Source organism: Ostrinia nubilalis, chromosome 15 (assembly GCF_963855985.1).
Source record: "Ostrinia nubilalis chromosome 15, ilOstNubi1.1, whole genome shotgun sequence".
Classification (NCBI taxonomy): domain Eukaryota; kingdom Metazoa; phylum Arthropoda; class Insecta; order Lepidoptera; family Crambidae; genus Ostrinia; species Ostrinia nubilalis.
In genome coordinates this window covers 13398711-13418228 of record NC_087102.1, presented here as the reverse complement: position 1 = coordinate 13418228, position 19518 = coordinate 13398711, and the positions used below count along the sequence as shown (strand labels likewise).

The following is a 19518-nucleotide window of genomic DNA, read 5'->3' as shown; positions in this document are numbered from 1 at the left end:
TGCGGTATTGGTGATTTTTTTGTCCTTTTCTTTCTTTTGCTGGGCCCTATTCTATTACGCATTTCATGTTTTTTCTCTCACTAAGTCACTAATCCTTTCATTTTGAAAGCAGGTCGTCGCACTGGTTGTACAACTTCTACGCAAATATTCGTTAATTCCTGCTATAATTTCTCCTATCGCTGTTATCTTTGTTAAATTTAATCATACGTGACTAAGGAAGATATCAGTTGTTCAATTCACAGAGTTCAATTAGTTTTATTGTGACTTCGAATCTCCGTCTTCGCTGTCGTCTACAATCAAGAGGTAATTATCAAACTTCCAAAATGGGTAAAAAAGTGTACGTTGTTGGTGTTGGAATGACGAAATTTGTGAAGCCCGGCTCGGGAAAAGATTACCCGGATTTCGGCAAAGAGGCCGTGTTAGATGCACTGAAAGATGCGGGCATCAAGTACGACGACGTACAGCAAGCAGTTTGCGCCTATGTATTCGGTGACTCTACTTGCGGTCAGCGAGTACTATACCAGATCGGTATGACGGGGATACCGATATACAACGTCAATAATAACTGTTCCACCGGCTCCAACGCATTGTTCCTTGCCAAACAACTTATTGAAGGTGGTATATCTGATGTCATTCTCGCGGTAGGCTTTGAGAAGATGGCCCCCGGTGCGCTAGGCGCCGGTGCCTTCACAGACAGAACCAACCCTATGGACAGGCACATCCTGAAGATGGCCGACATGACTGACATCGCGCCAGCACCCATGACCCCACAGTTCTTTGGTAATGCCGGAATTGAGCACATGAAGAAGTACGGCACGACTGAGTTACACTTCGCCAAAGTAGCAGCCAAAAATCACCGTCACGGTGCCAAGAACCCCCGAGCACAAAACAACAGAGAGTACACAGTCGAGGAGGTGTTGAATTCTAGAAAGATTTACGGTCCTCTTACAAAACTACAGTGCTGTCCGACCAGTGACGGTGCTGGTGCTGCAGTCCTGATGTCAGAGGAGGCAGTCAAGCGTTACGGTCTCCAGAATAAGGCTGTAGAAATCATTGGTATGGAAATGGCTACAGACACTCCTGCTGTTTTCAATGAAAACAGCTTGATGAAGATCGCCGGCACGGACATGACCGCATTGGCCGCCAAGCGTTTGTATGAGAAAACTGGTGTGTCACCAATGCAAGTCAATGTGGTTGAACTTCACGATTGCTTTTCGGCTAACGAGTTGATCACATACGAAGGTTTACAGTTGTGCGGAGAGGGCGAAGCAGGGAAGTTCATTGACGCCGGAGACAACACGTACGGTGGGCGCGTAGTAGTGAACCCTAGCGGTGGGTTGATAGCTAAAGGGCACCCGCTGGGCGCTACGGGCTTAGCCCAGTGCGCAGAACTTGTATGGCAGCTCCGCGGTGAGGCTGGAGACAGACAGGTTGGTTTCAATATTGGGTTACCTTTGGGTTTCACTGTGAGAGTATTCATGATTGGTTGAAGGGTCATTCACAAATGGATTTAGGTAAATTGTGGCTTTAATATTTTGAGGATTTGTATGTTTTTTGTTACTGAGAGCATGACAAGCTAATTTGTATCACTTAAGTTAGATAAAAATGATTTTTATCCTTATTGTTATAAGGATCATTTTGGTGTTGATGAGTTAGTGATTCACATTGTGCCGTTATACTACATAGGCTGCTAACATTACAAACACAAGCTTGATTACATTATGACCTTTGTATCCTACACTGATAATAAGATGTTGTGATGCCATTGTTTGTCCTACAAAACAACTAGATTTCTAAATTCTTTGCTATTATGTATTGAATATTTTACTGTCTGTGTGTTCTTTGCTTTCACAAATTTTATTGTTGTACTCTTTGTAATGATTTTTCTAATATTTTCAAGGTTCTATTTGAAAACTAAACATGTATTGAGACTGGGAATTCTATTTCTCAAAAACTTCATTTATGTTAAGTACCTACCAAGAGATAGAATAGAATTAGGTCATACCCCATGGCAAATATCTATAGAATAGGCTAGAAGCATGTAACACTAAGTTAAAGAGTTATTTATTATTTTCATAGTGATTCTAAATAATACCCATTTATTATTCTAAGCCAGTTGGTTCATTCTATGCAGTCATGTGCTTTTATTATCTAACCATTCTAATGGTTTTGTTAATTTACAATGCAAATAGTCTGGGGGCCAATGAGCAAACAGTTGACTCTACAATTCACTGTGCTTACAGTCAAGGACATTCGTTTTTAGTCATTTTTGGCTGGTTACCACTGGATTGATAAAATCCCCTGGAGTATCTATTCTGGAATACCTCCAATATTCCTAGCTACCTACTAGGAATGGCAAAAGGGAGATTATAGTCGGGGATCTTAATCTCCAAATAACTTGTAAATGTTTCGATTTAAAGCGAAAAAACACAGGTTAATTACATTCAAACATATTCCGAAAGCCCTTAAATTCGCGACAAGTAAGTACATTGTACTTAGTACAAGTCACCCATTTTGTTTACTTGAAACTGCAATCGCGACACGAAGGTTATCAACGCAATGGTCGTTGCCCCAAATGTGTCGAAATAATATTTATGTTGGTTTTACGTAGGGCTACCTCATACATTATGTGGTTGTAAAATTTTCCTTTGACCCTGAGACACCCTTCTCTTCACTGTTTGTTTCACTATGTGAACATCTACCAAAATTTAGTGAAAGTCTGTCGCCATAACAATTGTTGTTCCGGCAGTTAGAGGTAAGATATAGACAAAGTGTAAATTATAATCGCAAACCAGTCGAAAAGTGGTCGAAAAGCTCTTTTTTTGTATGAAGTTTTGACGGATTCGATTTTCGATTCGATCAAAAAGTGCATTTTGTTTAGGGGGGCAGTTCCTCTGTGGTGTAGGAGACGTTCCCTTCCAACGTTTACGTCGGCCTGATCATCTCTTTCCATCAGATGCAGGTCTAGAGCTTCCTTGTGGATTAAAAAATTGGCTCCACAAAAACCATGATTTCTCAAGTTTAACCTGCTTAAGAGCGTTTACGCCGATTGGCGCAAAAACAGTACTTTTTCAACTCGTTACAATCATTAACCAGTAATATTACAAATATGTTATAGTCATAAATAGTTAGGCAATTTCGTCGTCTAAATAGTTAATTGAGAAAATATTGCGATTAGTTTAGTATTTAAGAATTCTATCAAGATAAGTCCACATAGGTTTTGTAAATTTCCACTTTAGCGTCAGTTTACAAGCTGAAATTTTTATAAAAATACTGTGAAAACGATTTAACAAACATTTATATCCTATAGCATAGATCCTTGGGCAAATAGTTATCTGAGAAATTTTTTAGATTTAAGCATTTTACAATGAGAAATCACAAATTAAAAGAACGTGAAATACCCAAAAATCAAAGTAATTTTTTCATCAATATTCTTCCTTTATTCAACACAAAAATTGCTTAATATAATAGAATAATATCTTAACTTAAATATTTACTTTGAAATTTAAAATAATTCATTGTAATTTTTTTTCTATGAGTATTTCAAAAGTACTATAAAACGCCGCGCAAGAATCGTTCAAATTCAGTCCGCCTCGAGGCGTTCCAGAGTGAGGTCACGTCGCTCAGTGCTCTGCTGACATGTGTCACGCGTACGTTGATATTTGACACGTAGCTGGACTTTTATAGTGTATCCACAAAATCTTGGTGGTAGATTTTGCGATCACGTGGTGGTAGATTTTGCGACAACAAATTCTATTTCAGACGTAATGAGAAATAAAAGTAAGTTATTTTTAGCGATGAAACGAAAACGAATGACGAAAATTTGGAACAGCAATAATATGTATACTAATATTATAAAGAGGATAATACTGATAATTTATTTTCCATAAATAGGTGGTTACAGAATAGTTAATAGGAATGCTCCGCCAGCAGGGTCCGACCCAGTTGTAGGGGGAATACCTATTCCAGTCAGAAAATCATCATCGGTACGCTTGACCGTCAGTCACCACCGCAGACTGACACGCTCCAACAGTGCCCACCCTGAGCAAACGAGCGGCTCCCAGAGCGGGTGTTGGAAATGACCTCTCCCTACCAATCGGCAAGAGACGTGGGATCGATAGATTTATTGTATATTTGTAACACACACTTTTTTTGATGCTTTTAACACACACATTATGTATTGCGACCGAGCACGACGACAGCGCCTCGTAAAGGTGGGCTATATGAGCAATATTGTCACCGCTGTCAAACAAGAAGTAAGTAAATAATGTGAAAAAATGAGCCTACTGGTGACTAAACTGGGGTTTCGTGCCATCATCATTATCATTTATTTCTTTGTTCTTGTATCTACCACGGTCTTGGAAATCGATAAAATTCACAATCGCTTTTCTTCTTGGTGTTATTACAATTCACAACAACACATCTTTCTTCCTAGAACCATATTTTATCTCAAAAACGATTAGAAAATGTTTACTGCAATATGGATTTGACAGCTTAAGTCAGCGACTAAAATGTCAATTTTAGCCGCAGGGAGCGCTGTGATTGTTATTGAGGCTTAACAGCCTACTCCCTCCACTCGGTTTGCATCCTGCCTATAGTTGTTATTTAAACAAAATTGTGATTTCTCATAGACTGACATATACAGGGTGTTAGGTAAATGGGTATATGAGCCGACACTAGCCCATGTTAACATGGTCATATAAATGGTATGGTGAAGTCAGAAAATTGATATTTTCATTTTAATTATTTTAATTTTCATACAAATCGGATTTTATAAAATTTATTTTGTATGAACATTAAAAAAATTAAAATGATGATATCAAATTTCTGACTTCAACATACCATTTATATGACCATGTTAACATGGGCTAGTGTCAGCTCATATACCCATTTACCCAACAGCCTGTATAAAGACGGCTAGGCAAACAGGGAGTACAACAGACTGTGCAAAGCATGTCACGTCGACATTTTTTATTTTATCCCTTTCAGACCCGACTTAAATAAGCGTGCGCATTGACTTAAAATAAAAATTTGCTTGTCAAAATTTTGTTTTTCGGAACGAAATCGGTACGCGGCGATCGTGCGTATTATGATACTTTTAATAAAAAAATATAGGACCCTCTTGCGGGCAGTTGGTCGCCGGATAGCGATTGTGAAAGATGTCAGAATTTTTCGCCGCGAACTCCCGGAGAGGTACGTATATAAAAAAATAGTATTTTGCTAGTATTGTTGTTAAAATGTTATTAATTATAAAGTAAATATTGTATTATAATAAATAAATGAAAAACCATTAAAATAATTTATAGTATTGCTTACTTAAAATTAACTTAAATGTAATACGCACTATCGTAGCAGTTCGGTTTAAATTCATTTTTAAGGGGAAAAAATGGCACGCTCGTGCGTTTTGTTTTTTTTTATATTTAATTCAAATAATAATCATTTTTTAATTTAACTCTTTAATGTAGCATTTTAATATCAGAAAATATTATATTATGCTTATTAGGTGATGAAAATGACTCGAACATTAAAAAAATCCAAATAAAAGCTAGCTTCTGCACCATTTAGATCAAAAGAAGGAAGTAGTATAAAATGAAGTTATTTTATGCCAGCAATCCATTGATTTGGCTAGATCTGAGCCTGCAGAGCCATCAAGGAGTACCAGTAGTGCTCATTTTCATTCATATTCATTTTATTCACTTCACAATGTACACATATTAAAGACAGATGTTAAAAAAATGTTACATTGCTACCTCCCAGAGGTATATGTGATTTGTAAATTACAGACGTCATCCAGATCTATCTCAAAGATTATTATTGTCGCGATAACTAAAAAATTCATCAAGTGAGTAGAAGCAGTTTGAGATCAAATAATCTTGAAGTTTATTACTAAACGGTCTTAATTTATTTTCCAATTTTATGTGTTTCGGTATTTTATTAAAAATTTTTACTGCCATATAAAAAGGACTACAATTGAGCATTTTGATTCTGGAAGGTGGTAAGTATAGCCTATCTTTATGTCTGGTATTAACGTTTTATTTATTTATTTAAAACTTATATGCACATAGACCGGTGTACATAAGGCGGACTTAATGCCTTTCGGCATTTTCTGCCAGTCAACCTTAGGGCCAAACTGAGAATAAAGTAGGCGGTATAGAATAATTACGAATTTAGAAAAAAATATAATTACATAAATAACATATGAATACATACATAGACACATACATATATAATAATAGGATGGATGACAAAGGGAGACAAAAAAAAGAGAGAAGGAAAAAAAATGGGAAAAAAAGGAGGTTGAACAGAAATTATGAAGATGAAACACCAGCGAGATAATGTTTGCGCACATGGAATTTAAAGGTGGACTTGCTGGGAGCCTGCCTGACGTTTTCAGGGAGACCGTTCCAAAGACGAACGTTATGCGTTTCTTTTATTTGTGAGAAAAGATGCTTGTTATTGAAAACAAAAATACATATGTCCCTAATATAAATTGAAACTAATGTTAATAATTTAAATTTTACAAAATAAGGTCGGCAGCTTTGTCTATTGTCAATTCGGGCTAGAATTCTAACACATTTTTTTTGTAACATAAATATATCGTTTGCATTTACACTGTTACCCCAGAGAATAACTCCATATTTTAGCCAAGAGTAGGCGTAGGCGTAATAAGTTGAGAGCGCGGTTTTTAAGTTTGTACTTTGGTAGATTTTGTAAAGTGCATAGGTGAATTTTGAAAGTTTGGATTTTATATATTCTATGTGGGATTTCCAATTCAGATGCGTATCTACATTAAGTCCAAGCAATTTATATGATTCTACTGTTTCTATTTGGGTGTTTTTAAAGTGGATATTTGTATCTATGGGTGGTTTGTTGTATGATCGAAATTGTACAAGTTTTGATTTTCCTAAGTTAATTTCCTAATTATGATGTTCCAGCCAATTCGTGATATTTTGGAGTGTATTATGGATAAGAGTTTTTGGATCAGTGTCGCTGTCGCATTTGATTAGTATGGACAGGTCATCGGCAAATAAAATAGGTGTAATTGAATCTCCACGTAAATGCTTCGGAAGCTCATTAATATAAATGAGAAAAAGTGCGCATCCTAATATGCTGCCCTGCGGTATTGAACTAGTTAACTGTTTTTCTTCAGATCTAATTTTTGATATTTCATTTGTAGTATGGTCGTAATGCTCTATTTGTACTAATTGCTTTCTGTTGTGTAAATAAGATTTGAACCAATCATATGCCAATCCGCGGATACCTGAATCCATTAGTTTTTCTAGTAGTTTATCATAGGGAACTCTGTCATAAGCTTTCGTCATGTCCAATAAGATACCGATTGTATGACCTTTGTCGTTAATGTGTTGTAGGGCCCTTTGTATGAACTTATATACCGCAAGAGTTGTTGATCTTTGTTTTCTAAATCCATTTTGGCTATCATCTAGTAATTCGTATCTTTCAAGAAATGAATATAATCTGTCACACATTGCTCTTTCATAGACTTTTGAGAAGGCGGGTAGTAGGGCAATTGGTCTATAATTACTAGGGTTTTTCTTATTATCTTTTTTGTGCAGCGGTTTTATGAGTGCTATTTTAAGAGGATCTGGGAATATACCGTGACGGAAACTTTGATTCACTAAAAAGGTAAGGGGATAAGCAAATTCTTCAGCGCACTGTTTTAATAACAAAGGTGGTATATCGTCTATGCCACTGCTATGTTTTTTTTTCAGTTTATTAATAATAGTTTTGATTTCTTTTTGGTTCACTGGATTTAAGTACATAGAGTTTGTTGGGATTAATTTTACCGAAGGACTAAATTGAGTTTTATTATTATGATCATTTTTAGTTTTACCAATAGATGCGAAATGGTCGTTAAAGGTGTTAGATATTTCAATGGGACACGTTATTAGATTCTTTTTTACGTTTAGTACCATATTTTTATGATTACTTGATTCTGTTTTACCTAATTTATTTTTAATTATTTTCCACATGGTTTTTATTTTATTGTCTGATTTTTCCATTTCTTTAATGTATTGCAATTTTTTTGATAATGTAATGCTACGTTTTAGAGTTTTTGTATATAATTTATAGTAGGAATGAATTGCTGAATTTTTGGTTTTATTAAGGATAATTCTTAGAACTCTTTTATGTTCGCATGACTTTCGTATTCCGTTAGTTAACCAACCTTTTTTAACTTTGTCTTTTATTTTTATAATTTTTAATGGTATGTGTTCATTTAGACCAACCTTTATTTTTTCTAGAAAAGTATTATAGTTTTCATTTACACTCATATTTTCATTTAGAACAGTGTCCCAGTTGACATTTTTTACATAATTTTTAAAGGATTCTATTTTATTTTGATTGAAAGGTCTTTTTTTTGTATATAATATTTGTTTTTTGTTTAAATCTTTAACGGACTTTAACTTTAGGTTAGTTGCTTTATGATCTGATAAACCATAATCAGTGACATAACATTTTTGAACTCGAGGTACATCATTGGTAAAAATTAAATCGATACACGTGGCTGTTTTATTTGTTACTCTGGTAGCCTCTTGTACTAATTGAGTTAAATTATACGAACGCATAAGATTTAAAAGTTTTGTTGAGTGCCTATTTAATTCTTCGACATTTATATTGAAATCTCCTCCTATAATTACTCGTTTATTATCATATTTTAATAGAATTCTGTCTAGTACTTTGGTCAGTTGTTCATAGAAAAGATCTAGATGACGGTCTGCTCTATAAATGCCAACTAAAACAATATTTAATTTTGGTATTTCTATAGCACAAAATTCAACAACATATTCCACAGAAAATCCAACAAGGTCTGTCTTTTCTACATAATCAATAAAATTCCTGAGCATAATACAGACACCTCCACCGACATGCTCTTTCCTACAAAATATGGAAGCTATTTTATAATTTGGTATCACTATAGTATCACAAAAATCCCTATTCTTCCACACTTCTGACAATACTAATATATCAATGTTTTCATATTCTAAAAGTTGTTCTAACAAATCTAATTTATTTCCTACACTCTGGATGTTTTGGAAGGTTATTTTTATGCTATTCACGAAAGGGCTTCTGCAGTGGTACTCCTCTTGGTTTAAGTCTTTCCTCGTCCCTTAGCTGTAAGTCTTCTTCCAGTAGAATTCCAGGAGATCGATCATAAGTCAGGTAACTTTCATCATGGTATTCTTCAATCCAATCCATTAGTTCAGCGATATCATGAGATATAGTTTGTATTCCGTAGTCGTTTATTAGACCAGTGTGTGTATTAAACATGGTATGGTTATATTCAAGGTTCAAGTTGGAGTCTACTAAGTATGCGTATTCATGTGTTGCGTTGTCCAGGTGGAGAAGGTGGTTGAACATTTCTATTCTTCTGTTGTATAGGTCCGAAAAACTGCAGCATTTAAACGTTGGCATACATATGATGATATTTGTGTGTGTTATATTTGTCAATTTCTCTCTAATATAGGTGATTAGTTCAAAATAGTTTGTTGTTGATTCAAAATCTTCTTTGCCAATAAATATTATGCAATAATCTCTCATGGAAAAGTTAGCAACTTTTTTCTCTATGTCCTGTAGAAGTGGTTTTATTCCACAATTAGTCTTCAGGTAGTGACATACAGCATAGCTTAAGGGCATGTTGTTTTGGACGATGTTTCGAGTCTTATTGAGTTTAGAGGTACTAAGTAGGCAGATTTTGTTTTTATCTGTTTTCTCCTTGGGTTTTGGGTTTTCAGACATAGCAAGATGATTAGTAGTAGGTGGGTTTCTGTCAATATTTGCAGTCAGCGTTGTGGACATGTTAGGGATAGTGTTATTATCTTTTTGGGAAATCTGGGATCTTATTTCCTTTGCTGAATGTGTTTTTTTGCTGTTTTGTTTTGATTTGATTGAAGAATTTTTGCTTGGAGATTTACATATTTGTGTAGGATTATTGATTTTCTGTTCGTTTTCTATCAGTTTTTTTGATAAGGCGCGATTTTCCTTAGTAAGAGTTTCTATTTCGGTTACTGCGCTTTTCAATTTACATTCCAGATTATCTATTTTCGCAAGCAACTCTTCCACTGTGTATGCTATATTCGATCGTAATTCTGGTAGACTTCGGTGTATGTTTTCGGTCGGACTCGGTGTTGCCGATGGTGTTTCCTCGTCGTTATTTAAGCTTTCGAAGGAGTTGTTGGTCGGGATATTAACCCGATGTTTGTTGCGACAGGTGACATAATCCTGGTCATACATTGAAGTATTGTTCTGTGGTGGAGATAAGGTATTATTTAGAGGTGTAGAAGCTTCCAGCACGGATGGGTGGGAGTCGGTTGAGCTATTTGGCAGTGACACCTGAAGCGTTTTCTTCGCTGTGGCTGAGGGTTTTAGTTTATTAAAGCATGGATCGCATCGATAAGCTTTTTTATTTTCCAGTGTCATTATTCGAAAGCGTTGGAAAGATACATTTATGCAATCGATGTGGTATTTCTTTTCACAGATAGAGCATGTAAGAAATTATTTGTTCGATATGACTTTTTTGCAATTTAGCGCCATCTTGCGGATGTCGTCGGCACTAGTAGGACAGTTAAACATGCAAATAAGCAGAAGCAGTGCCCAATTAGTCGTCTGTGCAGGGAATCGCGACTACGATGTAGTTCATGCAGCTTGGGATAGATGGAGTTAGCGGTTTAAATTCTTTGATTTTAGTATGCAGAAGGAACGCAGAACTCAGAGGTCAATGTCCGTTTTGTTGTTAGAAGAAGGAACGGTTATGCACACAAAAACATATTTGAAAGAAAAATCCAATTGCAGGCATTATTTACACATATTAATTAACACTGTTCAGTTTTTCACCAGTAAACTTAGTGTCGATGTTGATTTTAATGAGTTTATTATGATATAAGGAGTACGTACATAAGTCACATTATTCACTTGAAGAACAGTTTATCTTCGTTTATAGTTCACTTCACTTCGAAATAACACTTTTTTCCAGGTATTAACACTAATGTATTATCAATGACACATTTTTCCACTTAAAATGAACGGATTTACTAATTTTAAAACGAAATTATTACGGAGCTGTATGTTTACGTGCCCCGTGCGGCGGGGGGTACTCAATTCTCCGTAAAAGTAACTTTACCATGTATTACGCCAATTGAAGAGAGAAAAGGGCTAGGATATGGAGGCAAAGGGCATATCTGTAAAATAAATGAAAGATATTGATAGATATCAATCTTTTCGACTGTTCAGACTCCAATGAAGTACTTTGGAAACTTCCTTGGTCATTGTTTTATAGACTAGGAGCCAAATGCTTTAATAACTACTACTTGAGAAAAACTGGGCGAGCCGTTAATACCTCCGCTGATAAAATATTTGGTATACTTACATACATGTTTTTTTTTGTTTTCCCAGTTGTATCTGTTCTGGTGACTAAATATACGATAAGTAGTCATAGGTGACATTCTGAAGACGTTAGGATTCGCATCGTTGTGAAGCCTATTGAATTTTGTTCCCTATGCTCATCTCACTTCTCTAGAGGAACCTTTTTGTGGAAAGTACAGCCTTCAAAGTCTTGCAAGCTTGTCAGAAAATGGATAGAGTGTCTAATAGTTACTAAATAGATGAGTAACTGTTATATTATAATGAGTAATGTTACTGATAGATGCAGGTTGTAAGAAATGAACCTTGTTCTGTTTATCTTTTAACAGCTGGAAGACTGATGCTTGATTTCAGTATTTATTTGGATTCAAGTACAGCTTTTGCTGAGCAAGAGCAGGGTGTTGGTACACTAGTAATTTTGTATACTAAAAGCGGTTCCTCCACACAGAATTATATACTTTGTCAGGTTTTTCACCAGCGTCAGTCATGTTATTAGAAATTTGACAGCGATTGCCTTTGATTGGGACTAGCACCATTATGATTTATGGTATTTTTCAACGAAAAACGTTAAATTTCATGTCTGACCATAACATCAAAAGAGGAGAGTCAGAATAATTCGTGTTTTTTGACTTGGCTCTCTTAAAATTAAAATACAACACATTTGTTATGACAATCTCCAATTGTTCCACCAGGAGCTCATAACACTTTAATGGTCATGAGTTGGAATGGTTTTATTCAAGAAAAGCTGATTATTATTAAATTTTAATAATAATATCCAAAAAAGTGAGTCTTTTCTTATGGATTTCCTCTAATTTATTAATTATCCACGAGCGTGCGTATAGTGCACTTAGTCCTAACACGCACGATAGTGCGGGTACTTTTCTGAAAAATTGGAAAGTCGGAAAATTTTTATATTATTTTGCTTGTCTTCCTTATGGACCAAATGTTACATAAAATCCGAAAAAACATAAATTTTGTAGAAAAAAATTTTCAGGTCTGAAAGGGTTATGCTACTGAAATTTAGGCGCGCTGTGCTGAGATCCTTTACAGCGGCAGCAAATAACTAGTTACTGTTATAGTCTATCCAATATAGCTTGATTAGAATGACAGCTGTCATCAAAAGTAACGACATAACTTTGTAGTAGCGATCAATGAGAGCAAAATATTGGCGGACAAGAAATAATTCACGTCTGACCTACAAACAATATTTTCGACGACAGTGCTTCCAATAAAAATGATAATTTCGTGTAAATGCAGCGTTAAATTACACCAATAAGTAGTAATTCGAAATTATAAAAATCAAGCTAGAGTATTAACGACGTCTCTACAAGGTTATCTCGAGTTACAAAAATGTTAGTGTTGGGACATATCGACAAATGTCATATTAAATTAAAACTATTTTTTTAACATATTTAACAATTTTTTTTTCTAACTCATTTTTTAACATATTTAAGTCAAGTTATGCGTTTTTCTAAATGTTCACTATTAAAAACCAAAAAACATTTCATTCTTAAATAATCAAACATCGGGAATCAATCACCGGTAATTTTTTGGGTATTCATAGCACCGTTGCTCTAGAAGAGATGCCCACCGCCTTCTAGCGAGAGGAAAAAACCACTGAAGAACACTGATGATAATGACTACGACTTAGGTTGTACACCCTTGACATGAATTTTAAATTTTACTGTCTTTAAATTTAAATCATAATTGTCATTTTTATGAATAAAGATATATGAAGAAAAATTGGGTGCATTTTTTCATATCATTTTTTCGAAAACTTATCGATACATCTATGTGAACCGTACGAAACATACCCATCACTAGTCACATTCGTTTGACAGCCGTCATTCTAATCAAGCTATATTGGATAGACTATAGTTGTTAAGTTTTAAAGCAATCGTTTGCATTGCATGCCGTGGCAGACTCTAATTAAGACAATACTTAGTTCTAAGCACAGTGTTTGTCTTTTTGGTTGTCCTCCTAATAAATAAAATTAAATAAATGGTATTTTGTTACACAGATTATTAGTAACTAGCGGCCGCCCGCGATTTCGTACGCTTGGATCCCGTTTTACCCCCTTCTTCTATCTTATGCGGTTTTTGAATGTTTTTTCCCGCTAACTCCCGTTTCCGTGGGAATTTTGAAATATCCTGTTGTAACTAAGATTTAAGTTTACTAAGGTACCTTCATGACAAATTTCAAGCGTCTAACTTAAACAGTTTAGATTTTTCATACAAAAGGATTTTCCCGCTAATTCCCGTTCCCGTAGGATACTCCTAAGTATACTTATAACCTGCCCAGGAGTATGAAGAATAATTGTACAGAGTTTCGTTAAAATCCGTCGAGTAGTTTTTGTTTCTATAAGGAACATACATACATACAGACAGACAGACAGACAGAGAGACAGACAGACAGACACAAATTTTACTGATTGCATTTTATTTTGAAAATATAATAGTTATAGTTATTTTGAAAATATATTTCATGTACAGAATTGACCTCTACAGATTTATTATAAGTATAGATTATTTCAACAGTTGTATTGCAACATAGCAAAAGTGACAAAATAACAGAAGATAAAGATGATTGATGAAACCTTTCACCATTTCAATTTAAACATAAGCTAAAAATATTCTGTAAATATGTAGTAAAAAACTTTGATAACTTAATATTTATTTATTTAGAAAGGTACCAACCTACAGTACATGTATGTACTTACACTATTAAAAATACATTATTTGATAATAAAATTACGTATTTATTTATTTATTAGGACTCATTTATACCATACCATACCATGATTTACAATGTTGGAGTCAGTATTTGAGCTTGTCACTTGACAGCCTGGCACACTTTTACGATGGTGGATCAAAGTAGTTGGGTTTGACTATAGAGCGAGAGAACACGCACACAGTCACAATCGTTTAAGTGTGAATAAAAATATCATTGAAATTACCTAAACTTGACATGCCACGCTAGACGTAAACGCTCTTAAGCAGTTTTAAATACACCTACGTTTTCCGTTGCTATATTTACACTCATTAGCATAGATATGTGTAGAAACTACATGTTAGTTTCTATTTGCTACCTACAACCAGCGTTGCCAGACGTCCCGATTTTGACGGGACGTCCCGATTTTTAAATCAAATTTAAATGTCTTGCGCGGGACAGGCTCGGTCCAGGTCCCGCTTTTCGTTGAGTTGTAGGCTACAACAGACATAAACTTTAGTTCGATCTGTGTCGATGATATTTTTGTTTTCTTGGATGATTCTTTGTGTTAATCTGTTTCAAGTCTATAAGACAAGTGTACTTAATTTTATTTTCTTTTAAGCGCTTTAGCCTTTAGCTATTCCTAACGATTTGTTTTAATTCAACAATCACCTTTATCTGAAACAAATAACATTTTATCGGCTGTTTTGCTTGTGAAAATCCGATATCAATACGCAATTGAATAAATACCACCACAAACTTTAATCTAATTGTATCGTAACTAGATAAATGATTTTATTGATCGTAATAAAGTTTTAAATCTAAAATAACTCCGCTACACTTTTTATAATTAACAAACACTGTGGGTCTATACAAAGTGCACATTATAATCGCAAACCAGTCGAAAAGTGGTCGAAAGGCCTTTGACGGATTCGATTTTCGATTCGATCAAAAAGTCCACTTTGTCTAGAGTCTAGACAAAGTGGAGGAATAGACAAGACTGAAGTAAAATCCTTTTCTTTAAAAAACAAAACTTTAGACGAAAGCATTTCTTGTCCACCCTTCCTTGGCTTGCCCAAAGTTAACCTACCTGCTTAATTATGTCGCAGAAGGTTATTTTACGTCAACTGTGTCAGAATAGTTAGCAAGTTGAACTCTCGACCCGGCTCTCGCGCCTTTCTAAAGGTCGATTCTCAGACAAGACACATTAAACATTAAATGCGACGTAGAATTGTTTCGTAGTGTTAATTAGAATAATAACTTAATATGTATTCGTCTGACGTTAAAAAATCCTTATTGATATGAATCATTCACTGTTCAATCCGTCTGTGAATCTTTTAGCCGATTTACATAATATTTTGAACGCAGCTACTCTTTCTTGAATAGGTACTGATCTGCCGCATTGCCTTAAATTCAAAAACAAATTCTCTTACATAACATCTAGGAAGAACCCATTTTTCTCCCAAGTTTTCAAGAAGTAGAAGCCATGTCTTTCAACAAGGTCCTAACTTCTATTCTATCCAAATTTACATCCTTTGGTACTATAAAAATAGTCAAAACTGGTTTAGACATGAAATATGGCTTTGACGTATTTTGTGGGTATTTTTAACTGTCCAAATGTTTGGTAAATTACCTAAATGTGTATTTTAAATGGAGTAAAGCAGAAAAACTAACGAAGTAACGACATACATACAAGTATTACGCACACACAGTTACTAATTATTATAAACATTCGACATTGGTTGCTTGACTTTACATGACAGGGTCAAATCTTCTTGGTAACATTTATATTTATTTATGTTACTACTTACATAAACAATGAATTCAAGTTATTTGTAAGTCTTTAGTGGATAAACACAGTTATAATCGCTAGCACACCAAATTTGCACATAAATGAATTAAGTAGTCTTCGTTGCTACACTCTTGGCAAAGTGGTCGTGGTCGTCACACCTGGTTTGGTGGCAAGCTTCACAATCCATCGCCATTTGCATCCTTTTAAACTAAGTCACAAGACACCAAATCCACACCACAGGATTCTGCTTAGGTAATGTGTCCACGTCTGTACATTTCAGATTTAATTGACCTTTAAAAAAATACATAATGTCTATCTGTACATACACGAAAATCCTCGCGGGCCAAGCCTGGGGCATATACTAGTGTTTTATCATATTTGTGTCTTTTGTGTTCACATTTGTCAAATAATCGAAATCAGCATATTACAACTGTATTATCAGCACGTGTAAAATCTTTGTTGCTTAATCATTTTATCTCATAATAAGGTTTATTTTATTGTACTTGTACTTTGTGAACTTTGTCCCGTTGCCAATGTACTTTGTTATCGTGCATGAGGAATTTCTCGTGTTTTCATCTAAAACTGTAACTCAAAGTCAAACCTTTTCAATGTGACTCAAATGTATTCTTTTTTCCTGTATTGTTTTGTGTGAATTGTGCATTTTGATCGATCAATTTTATAATGTGGTTTAAAGTCTCCACCTCTTTAGAATATGTTTTCTGGACAGGTTATTCAATGGAATTTATATGTCATTACAGGTGCCGCGCGCCAGAATAGCCCTGCAGCACAACTTAGGCCTGGGAGGTGCAGTCGTCGTCACTATGTATCGCAAAGGCTTCGAAGGTGCATCCGCCAACCAGGTGGCCGCCTCGGCTAACCCTGAGGACTTCAAGGTCTACAAGTACCTGAAGATCCTCGAAGAAGCCATGCAGACCGACGAAGACAAGCTCATAGAGAAAGTCCGCGGCATATACGGCTTCAAAGTCAGGAATGGACCCAACGGCAGCGAAGCCTACTGGGTGATCAATGCCAAAGAGGGAAAAGGCAAAGTCACATACGACGGCAAAGAGAAACCAGACGTAACCTTCACGATCAACGACGAGGATGTCGCTGATCTTATTTCTGGAAAACTGAACCCACAGAAGGCCTTCTTCCAAGGAAAGATTAAGATCCAGGGCAACATGGGTCTTGCGATGAAACTGACAGACTTACAACGCCAAGCGTCTGGAAGAATTGAAGCCATTCGCTCTAAGCTGTAATCGGGGGAAAATCGGCAGAACGCCGAATTATTTGGTTATGGAACTGAGGTGCGTGGGCATTTTATAGATATTATTATTAACGCAAAACTCTCTATTGATGTGATCGTTACAATTTTTTACCTGAGCAGGCCACAATTGTAGTTTAGGGTGCAATAATGTTGTTATTGTTAAGAATATGAAATCGACTTTATATTTTATTTATCATGTATGATTTTTCATTCCATGTATTATACGGATTTTTGGCACTATTTTGTCAATAAATAGTTTTGTACAAATAAGACTAGAGTTTATTTATAGTTGTAGTGATTACCTAATAGCTAGACAAAGTTCATTAGATAAACGTATCATTCAGTTACATTCCTACCGTCTATCTTATCATTTGGTAAAATAACGACCATTCGAAAGGTAAAATCGTGTTAGTCGAATACAAGTTATTGTAAAAAATACTTTATGTGTACAAGGTTGACAGATATTACAGTTTTATGGCCTAAATTTGCAATCTGAGAGAAGTGAAAGGCTCTCGCCTAACAAACAATTTCTGTGACCATCAGCGCCATGAAGCCGGTGGTGAAATTTAGAACTAAAACTGACGATTAGTTAATACAGCGCCATCTAGTGGAAAATGATGTAATGAAAATATTATCTACACTAATAATTAATATTATAAAGAGGAAAACTTTGTTTGTTTGCTTGTAATGAATAGGCTGAAAAACTACTGGACTGTTTTTAAAAATTCTTTCACCATTCGAAAGCTACATTATCCACGAGTAACATGGCTACATTTTATTTTGGAAAAAATATGTAGGAAAGCTAGTTGTTGTATAAAGTTACATGGATCTACTGGATTAGATGCAAAGGTCAATAAGATAATATGAAAACTTAAGTTATTATAAATAGAGTCTTGTTAACTTGGGTTTAAGCCCTCTCAAGACTAATAAGACCCATAAGGCGACAGTGCTGCCACCGTTGTTGTTTCGTTAATTCTATAATCAACGAAAAAAAAATATCTCAAAAAAATTAAAAGGTTAATTTAATTTAAAAGTAAAACTATGTGCCAGTTATCATCTCTTCAAAACAAACATGAGAATAACGACTAAGAAACGTTAAGAAAATAGGAAATTAAAAAATTTACTAACACTGCAGTTGTAGGCGCTCATTGTCAGTTGTAAGTAGCCATTAGCATTAACTACTTATAAAGGAAGGAAATTAAATAAAAAACGTTGGTTTATGAGATAAATTCAATATATTTCCTCGGGCATTGAAATTTCATTAAAATATTATAAAAGCGATGTCAAAACTCATCATCAGTATAAATAAAGATATTTTAATACAAATTATATTATTGAATAAACATAAATAACACGCAGTTATTAAAATTGTCGATGATTTCAAATATGAACAGGCTTTTTTCATTAAGGTAATTCTTTTTTGCGATATTTTCGAAATGTCTGCGCTAAAACTGGACCCTAAGTAAAATAGGCGATATTTCTGTAGTGTAGCGCTATTTAAAAAGTCTGTTCACATTTGAATCTCGATAAATAAAAGAAATTGCAACCACTTGACGTCTCCGAGATCGTTTCTTCCCTTACTCATATAAAATTGTATGATTGGCACGATGCATTACGTCATTCAATTGTTTGTATGAGATGCAGATCAAGTAAACGTAAAAATTTTGAACTATTTTCAACAGTTAATGAATGCCTAAGAAAGTCGTTATTCAAAATTGTAATCACAACAAGAAATACCCACCAGTTTCCCATTCTCTGGCCAATTATTTGGTTTCTTACTAAAGCTCAAACCTGGCTCCTAAAAAACTCAATATTATTTTGGATACCCAGAATGCCATTTGTATAGTGTAAATTTGTCGTATATTGATAACGTTGGCGCATAGATCCAGCTACAGCTTGGTGTACAAAGGTTAATTATATTTGACCTAGCCTTTATTTATATTTGACTGTTTTCCAATTTGGCCAGTGAATGAGAAACCTTCAGCAAGCCTTCTAAATATCCTGTCCATCATGAGCTCTCCCCTCGGAGACGTCAGCTAGCGTGTACAGTTAACCCGAAAGCATTGCGCTGCGCGTACGCCGAAATGTAGTGACTAGAATAGCCAAATGGCGTCAAGCAAATGACTCGAATTCTGTGGGCAGGCATAATAATTTATGATCGAAATAGCAAAAATCGATTCAAATCGTTTGCCCTTTATTTTCGAACCTAGTTTGATGCTTTACCAATACTTTGAATTTTCTATGAAAATTGTAATTACCAGGAACAAAACCTCTACAAATGAGTATAACTCACGCTTGGCCATTTTTAGAGACATTGGCTCTAAATTTAATCAATATGTCGATGAAACATTCGGTTCGTAATTGCTTGACGCCA

The 19518-nt window shown here is 35.0% G+C and overlaps 1 protein-coding gene across 1 annotated transcript; it reads left to right on the top strand.

Annotated features, from left to right (window-relative positions):
* The first annotated feature begins 78 nt into the window (after window positions 1–78).
* On the top strand, window positions 79–17414 carry LOC135078985 (sterol carrier protein 2). The gene is made up of 2 exons (XM_063973594.1): window positions 79–1430; window positions 16636–17414. Exons 1-2 carry the CDS (start codon window positions 324–326, stop codon window positions 17134–17136), a joined length of 1608 nt encoding a protein of 535 aa, XP_063829664.1. The 5' UTR covers window positions 79–323; the 3' UTR covers window positions 17137–17414.
* Window positions 17415–19518: the final 2104 nt, after the last annotated feature.